Source organism: Cannabis sativa, chromosome 8, assembly GCF_029168945.1.
Source record: "Cannabis sativa cultivar Pink pepper isolate KNU-18-1 chromosome 8, ASM2916894v1, whole genome shotgun sequence".
Classification (NCBI taxonomy): domain Eukaryota; kingdom Viridiplantae; phylum Streptophyta; class Magnoliopsida; order Rosales; family Cannabaceae; genus Cannabis; species Cannabis sativa.
Genome location: NC_083608.1, coordinates 49,423,537 through 49,432,086, shown reverse-complemented (window position 1 = coordinate 49,432,086; position 8,550 = coordinate 49,423,537). Strand labels below are relative to the sequence as shown.

Here is an 8,550-nt window from a genome sequence, read left to right as displayed (position 1 = left end):
ATTTTGTTTTAGGGGGACAACTTGTAATTTTTTTTAAAAAAATTTGCATAGTTTATAGTGTAAGAAATTAGGCTTAAGTAGTTGCTTACCACATATGTAAGAAAAAGAAATCACATGTACAACAAGACATTTGAACTTTATTTACAAATGGTCCTATCTAACTAACATACACGATTATGAAAAAAAAATCGAATTAATATATTCTTCTGAATGACGAATAAAAGGTGTACCAGAATAATCTCATTTGAGGGGTGTATTATAGATTTTTCGTATATAATATAGGTATTACTTTTTTTTCTTTCTTTCTAAGATATATCAGATCTTAAATATATGTGTTATATATATCGAGAGAGGTGTCTATTCAATGATTACATTAAAAATATAACTATAATGGTATATATTCTTCTGAATGACGAAATAGGAGGTGTACCAGAACAATCCCATTTGAGGGGTGTATTATAGATTTTTCGTATATAATGTAGGTATCATTTTTTTTCTTTATTTTTAAGATAAATCAGATCTTAAATATATGTGTTATATATAGAGAGAGGTGTCTATTCAATGGTTACATTAAAAATATAACTATAATGGTTATATTTTTTACGACGTGCTATAATATAGGTTACCAACAGGTTATTATTAAAAAGAAGTTCAGAATTAAATTAAGAGAAGCGCTAAAAGGTACCCGTAGTGCCTAGTACTTTTTTTGTTGTCATATCGCTATTGGTGCAATTAAATATAAGATCAAATATAATTTAATATAATAATTTTTAAAGAATATCGCTAACCAATCGTTGAACGTTACCTCTAAAATTAACCATATATTTAAAATAAATTAATTTTTTTTAACAAAAATATTAAATGAGATCTTTTAGCAAAATTTGCCACAAAACTGTTAAGTGCAAGCAAGGATGAATGTATTTAACATTTATTTGACTAAATATTAAATATTTAATTATTTACTTAAAAATATTTTTTTTTCTTTTTGAAAATTACTTGAAAAATATTTTTAAAAATAAATTTAATTAATTTGGAAATGTTTTAAATTATTGTTTCAGATTCTATATTTCATGCCTATACAAGTTTGGCAACATCGTAATAATATTGCTTCTTCATGATTATAAAATTTTTTATATGTAATAAAATTAGGTTAGGTATTTTATTAATTATTTTTAACTAATTTTTAAATTAATCTCAAACTTTCAATTATGATCAAATGGCTAATTAAAACCTATTTAATGTAACCATTAAAATCTTTTTAATATATAGTGTTTTGTTTAAAGAGATATGATGATTCTATTAAAGAGTTTTTATATCATATGCTGAAATTTCTAATTTTTTTTACTTTATTACTGTGGAGCAGAATTTTTTTCAAAAATACTGTATAAGTTTTATATTGTGTTAAGTTTTTACTGTTGTTCCACAAATATTTTTTAGTTGTTCCACTGTTATTTTAATTGTTCTATTTTTATTATTTTACGATTATTTTATAAAAAGATAGTATTTTTGTAAAAAATTCTATATAACAATAAAATTATAAATTTTTACCAGTATTTTTTTTTTGGGTGAAAATCTCTTATATTAAATAGATAAAGACAAAAACTAGTATATAGAATGGTTTTGATATCTTCTTATATGCATATATAGATTGCTTTTAATGTTATACGTATGGGGACAATGGCCACGAGCAAAACGTGGTTTACATATAACAAAGTATAAATACGATAACAACATCGTTAGATATATTATATATATTATCAAAGTATCTCTTTACATATAACAAATTAAACCCTATATTTTATACATCTTTCTATAGTAGTACTCAACAAATATTATTAACATGGAAGAAATCATGTTCATATTTTTCATGTTATCGTTAATAATAATTGTTATCAAATATTTACTCCTCAAAATAATGAATAATGATAAGCCAAGTAGCAGTAGTAGTGCCCTAGCACTACTTCCTCCAGGTCCTTCCCCTTGGCCAATTCTTGGATGCATTCCGGAGATGTTGCGAAACAGACCCACATACAAATGGATCCACACTCTCATGAAAGAATTGGACACAGATATTGCCTGTATCCGTCTCGGGACAAGTACTCATGTCATCTCTGTCACCTCTCCAGAGATTGCCAGAGAGTTCTTCAAGAAACACGACAAGGTGTTCGCTTCGAGACCTCTCACGGGTGTCACTCGTTTAATCTCCCATGATTACGTAACCACTGTGATTGCGCCATGTGGAGACCAATGGAAGAAAATGAGGAGAGTACTTGTGTCTAATATTCTCAACAGCTCTACAGTTGCTTGGCTTCTCGAAAAGAGAACCCAAGAAGCTGATAATCTAGTTCGCTTTGTTTATAACCACTCGTCTGCTAAAGACGGAGGAGTGGTTAACATTAGAACTGCGGGACAACAGTACGCTGTTGGTATCATGAGAAAAATGTTTTTCAGTAAAAGATATTTTGGAAAAGGAAGGGATGATGGAGGACCTGGGAAAGAGGAAGAGGAACATGTTAAGGCTCTGTTTGCTCTGCTTTCATATAGTTTTGCCTTTTCTGTATCGGACTATCTTCCGTGGCTTAGATGGCTGGACTTAGATGGCCATCAAAGGATTGTTCGTAAAGCCATGAAAGTGATCAACAAGCTCCATGACCCCATAATCAATGAAAGAATTCGAGAGTGGAGAGAAGGTAAGCTGAGTATTCCCAATGATTTGCTTGATGTTCTCATATCGCTTAAAGACTCTGATGAAAGCCCACTTTTGTCGAGGGACGAAATTCGAGCACAAATCATGGTAAATTAATTGATATCAATATGCACAAATCATTTTGTTCCTATGGACATGCAAGGTACAATTTCGTGTACATTAATATTGTTGGCCTTATTCTTTACTGTTTTATTTTTGAAAATTATTTAGAATTATCTAAAATTTAGAGGTAATCTTAAATACATTTAAAGTACGAAATTATAAAAAAAAAAAAAAAAAAAAAAAAAAAAAAAAACTAAAATATATTTTCTAGATAGTGAAAAGGTTTACCAATAAAGAAATTTCCAATATTTAAATATCACTTTACTATGCATCTTTTTAAACGGTTTAATATAGGAAGATTTTATTTTAAAGAGTGTATCGATGCTCTCTTATTTATTTCAGTAATCGAAATAATTTTTTAATTTAATTTTTTTCATGTTGTACTTATTAAGATATTTTATAAAATTTTAACACGCTAAAAATAAGGTTCAAACAATCTGTTTTATACGTGATTTATATTTATTTTATACGTGTGTAAAATAAATTATTTGAACATGCTTTGTATATTGTAAATTATTCAGAATTTTTTAATATGATGTCTTAAATAATTATAACGTACGCGACTATGAAAAAAATTGAACTAAATTTTTTTTAGATGTTGAAATAAATAAAAATGTATTAGCATATTTTTTTTAGGAGGTGTATTATAGAAACACCCATTAATATATATTTTCTTTTTAATTGAACTTTATTAATATTTTGAAGCTTTTATTATTTGACTTTTTTATTAAAAAGGAAAAAAAAATTATGTAGATAGATACAGCGTTTTAAAGAGTTTTTCAAATTTGTTTGATTGTTGGAATTTAATTATTAGAAGTAAAAAATAGGGTATAGTTTAATTATCCCATTTGAAATGATCATCCTTAGGGATGCATACTATTCCTATGGGGATGGGCTCTGCACGGACAAGATCATTTTTTGTCCCCACCTAAATGGATAATGAGATGGGGATAGAGATCATTTTTGTCCTTGAATGTTAAACGAGGCGGGAATTGGAATGACACCATGCCTTAATGGGGACATGTTTAATATTTTTTTTTTTTTTTATCTTTTTAATAATATTTTATAATTTTTAATTTATGTTTGTATTTTTTAGTATTGTAGTATTCTTTTTTTATAAATTTTAAAGTTGTGTTTTGAATAATAAATACTATATTGAATAATAAATAATGTGTAATATTTTAATTTTTATATAGTTTAATATTTTTATACATTTAACTAAATTAAAAAAAAAATAAAGTTTCTTGTTTTTAAATTTATAGTTACAAGAGGTTGTCTTTTTTCTTTGGCCAGGTCCACCAACCTTGGGCATAGGTGCGGCTTGGTCGGGGTTGTGTTTTGTTATTGTAATTCAATTTTTGCTACTGCAATTAGTCTTGTCTCTTTGACATAATTTTGAGTATTTTATTTTTGTCTCTGTGACATGATTTTGAGTGTTAAATCTTGTCTGTATGACATGATTTTACTTTGTTATTGGTTCTTCTTTGTTCTTCGATGGCTCGCCATCAAATTGTTGTTAGTGAATGGGAATAACAAGTTCTAGAACTGAAGGGGTCGTTAGTAGTGCAATTATGTACCTTACACAATAGTTGAGTGCTCAAGCTACAAGGTTGAATGAGCTTGCTGCAACAGTTTCTACTGTTGTGTCTTCTGAGCGGTAGATGAAACTGAATATAAGTATTCTTAAGGCTAACTGTGATGCTGCAATCTTTTTTATCTGATTTTATTTTTCAGTTTTTTGCCAAACAATTTGAGAATTAGGTGACTGATTATTTTGCTTGTTTTTCTAATTCTAATCCTGGTCATGTTTTCAACGAATAAGATGTCCTGATTGGATTGTAGTTATTATTTCAGTTGAGTATTGTTAATAAAATAGCGTGATTTATTCAAAAAAAATATATTTTTATATATTTAAATTTTTAATATAAATTTTATTTTTACATTAGAAGATTCTTTGTCCCGTCTTTGCTCCATTCCCAATAAGAAATATGGGAGGATGAGACGGGAATGAGGATGGGGAGCACTCTCCGCTAATTTACGGTCTCGTGTGCATCCTTAATCATTCTTTTATTTTATTTTCTTTTATAATTGACTAGAATTTAATTAAAAAGAATAGTTTTATTTGGAGGGATTTGGAGTTTAATAAAGGGAAATTTGAAATTCTATGCTTAAAATACCATTTAATTTTTCCCCTAAATGCATAGTTATTGAAATTGGTCTTATATGACAACTTTCCTAATTTTCCTAAATTACCCCTCACATTTCAAACAATCATCCTCTCTCTTCCTCTTGCTCAGCCGAACCACCCCCACGAAACCCATCCCTCTCACAGCCACCCAACTCCATCAACGCTCAACCCACCCAACTCCATCAACGCTCAACCCCGAAGCCTCAACCCACCCAGCCCCCTCTCTCTCTCTTCGTCTCTCTCTCGGACCCGAAGCCTCAACCCAACCAGCCCCCTCTCTCTCTTCGTCTCAAACTGAAAAAAAAAAAAAAAAAACTCCGGTGGTCCGATAGTCGGACCATGGGGTCCGACCAATCGGACCCATCGGACCCCATGGTCCGAGCCATCGGACCCAACCCCCTCTCTTCGTCTCAAGGCGAAAAAAAAAAAAAAAAAAAAAAAAAAACTCAAGTGGTCCGATGGTCGGACCATGGGTCCGATGGGTCCGATCCCATCGGACCCATGGTCCGACCATCGGACCCATGGTCCGACCATCGGACCCCTGGGTTCTGTTTTTTTTTTTTTTTTCGCCTGAGACGAAGAGAGAGAGGGGGCTGGTTGGGTTGAGGCTTCGGGTCCGAGAGAGAGACGAAGAGAGAGAGGGGGCTGGGTGGGTTGAGGCTTCGGGGTTGAGCGTTGATGGAGTTGGGTGGGTTGAGCGTTGATGGAGTTGGGTGGCTGTGAGAGGGATGGGTTTCGTGGGGGTGGTTCGGCTGAGCAAGAGGAAGAGAGAGGATGATTGTTTGAAATGTGAGGGGTAATTTAGGAAAATTAGGAAAGTTGTCATATAAGACCAATTTTAATAACTATGCATTTAGGGGAAAAATTAAATGGTATTTTAAGCATAGAATTTCAAATTTCCCTTAATAAACTCCATATATTATACATATAAATTATATAAATAATTATACGGAATTTTGTTATTGTATATATAAATTTTCTAGTTACAAAAATTTCTTATGTACTTTATTATTCTAATGCACTTAATTAATTTTTATATAGTTTTTTTTTGTGATAAAAATCTTTTTGTAGTTCATCTATATATGGCAGCTAAAATTTCAACAGTTACACGTTTGATATAACATTAGTCTCTGAGATAGTAGGACCAAAGGGACAATAAACATTGTAGCAAAATGTGTACACTGAAATTTTTATGGCTATTTAAGTGAATTTTTGCCAAAAAAAAAATTATATAAAAATTTAAATGTAAAATGAAGTACATAAATATTTAGGCCACAAATATTTCTATAAATTGGGTGGCAAATATTTAGCTCTGTCTTTGTTGATTAGTGATGCAAATTAGTATTGGTTGGCAAATATTTTAGGTTTAAGTTAAAAGTCAATATATACCAAACCAATTTTATAGCAATATTAGATATTTTAATTAAGGAGTCTAATACGACGTGACATATAATAAGTTGTCATTTAGAGTTATTTGTGCCATAAATACTTAAGATTAACTTACATTTGCAAATAAAAACATAAGTTTAAATTTTGGCGGTAATAATACTTAAGTTGTATTTTTAAAATTTTCGTAGGTACTTAACCGTTAATTATCAAGTCATTATTCACATGTCATTTTATTATTAGTATATTTAAACTAACTTTTTTTAAAAAAAAAAAATTAATGACCTAGACTAATCAAAGGTTGTCGCGTGGTAATTTACTTAACACTTAACAGTCAATTACCTACAAAAGTTCAAAAATTATAACTTATTATTATTATCGCCAAAAATTTAACTTAGATATTTATTTGTAACTTAGAGTTAAACTTAGATATTTATGCCGCAAATTACTCTTTATATTATATCTATAAGTGCAATTTAGTATACATGTTGTCTCACATAATTATGTGGTTATTGTTTGTGATGCTTATAATATAATAAGTTATCCAATATGGAATAGAACATAAGAATACTAAAATAGTTTTGAATACTTAAATACCATACCTAACAATCAATTTGTAATTTGCATAAATGAAAAGCAGGAATTGTTTCTAGCAGGAGTAGATAATTCATACAACGCAACAGAGTGGGTGCTATCAGAAATGTTAAATCAGCCAGAGATGCTTGAAAAGGCAACAAAAGAAATCGATAGAGTTGTTGGCAACAACACCACACTCCTCCAAGAATCTCACATCCCTAAGCTCCATTACCTAATTGCATGTGTAAGAGAAGCTCTTCGCCTCCACCCAGTTGCACCCTTCAATGTCCCACATGTCTCTACTTCAGACTGCACTGTAGCTGGCTACTTCATTCCCAAGGGCAGCAACGTCCTCCTCAGCCGCTTGGGCCTCGGCCGCAACCCTACTGTATGGGATCAACCCTTGCGCTTCAATCCAGATCGCCATCTCCATGAGAAGAGATGTGACTTGTCAGAGACGGATCTTCGATTTATTAGCTTTACCACAGGGAGGAGAGGGTGCATTGGAGGGGAGCTGGGAACGAACATGACAGTCATGCTTTTGGGAAGACTATTGCAAGGTTTTAAATGGACGATTCCTGAAGGAATGGAGAGCATAGATTTGAGTACTGAAGAAAGCTCGATGTTTAAGGCTAAACCATTGTATGCCCATGCAGGACCTCGCTTGAATCCTTCTCTCTATTTGTCATTATCATCAACATTATTGGATTAGGTTATTTTAGCTTCTTGTTATATAAATATTAATGATCTCCTTTCCTAAGTTAAACATACAATATTAATAATTAGATGCAGCTAATTAAATAATTGTTGTTGTACGTACTTATATGTTATTTTTGTTGTATATATATTAAATATAATAAAAAGGTAAGCATAATTATGGTGCTTTATACATTTGATAGTTTCACATTAGGAGTGGGAATTTTGATATTGAAGAGGACAGTTACATAGATACTCTGTGTCTAGGTGACATGTGACCTAGACTAGGCGACATGTCTCGTGGAACACGATACATGGGGCATGAATTACGTAACTTTGACTCTGTCAGAGTGCTCTAGGAGGCATGTCGCCTGGGATATGAGATAGAGTTACCAAAAACAAAAAATTAAATCCCCGAGTGAAAGTTCTAGGTGACATGTCGCCTGGTACTGGGAGACATGTCGCCTAGGGAATTAAAATGCAAATTTTTTTAGCTTTGCATTTTAATCGTGTTTTGGCTCCAAATTTGAATCCAAATGTCCTGATCCTACTAGTTGAGACGTATGATGACTTCTACACTATTTAGAGGGTTTATGAGAGTGAAAATATGATGATCACATACTCGAGCACAAATCATGGTAAATTGAGTCAATATGATATATTAATATGAAAAATACAAAGAGAAATCTTAACGTGGCAAGCACCTTGCTATTAGGGCATTACATTTTTATTTAATAAACAATATAAAAAATCACTAATTAATTATAAAACGTAATAGTAGTGTTGGATATTATGATGGGTATAACAATGCTCTATTAATATATATGGCTATCGAGCACCTTAGACCATTGCTATACTAATTAATAACATCAACTTTTGCGCCTTTTTTTTTTCA

General features: G+C 31.2%; 1 protein-coding gene across 1 annotated transcript; it reads left to right on the top strand.

Moving 5' to 3' along the window:
• Positions 1-1,752: 1,752 nt before the first annotated feature.
• On the top strand, positions 1,753-7,891 carry LOC115700878 (tryptophan N-monooxygenase CYP79A68-like). Its single transcript, XM_061103057.1, has 2 exons — positions 1,753-2,794; positions 7,024-7,891. Exons 1-2 carry the CDS (start codon positions 1,841-1,843, stop codon positions 7,669-7,671), a joined length of 1,602 nt encoding a protein of 533 aa, XP_060959040.1. The 5' UTR covers positions 1,753-1,840; the 3' UTR covers positions 7,672-7,891.
• Positions 7,892-8,550: the final 659 nt, after the last annotated feature.

What these genes read in the sequence shown, in the direction of transcription:
- LOC115700878 (XM_061103057.1), top strand. Translation starts at nt 1,841, where the DNA reads ATGGAAGAAATCATGTTCATATTTTTCATGTTATCGTTAATAATAATT. An exon ending in AAATTCGAGCACAAATCATG is followed by an intron (nt 2,795 to 7,023) that starts GTAAATTAATTG and finishes AATGAAAAGCAG; the next exon opens with GAATTGTTTCTAGCAGGAGT.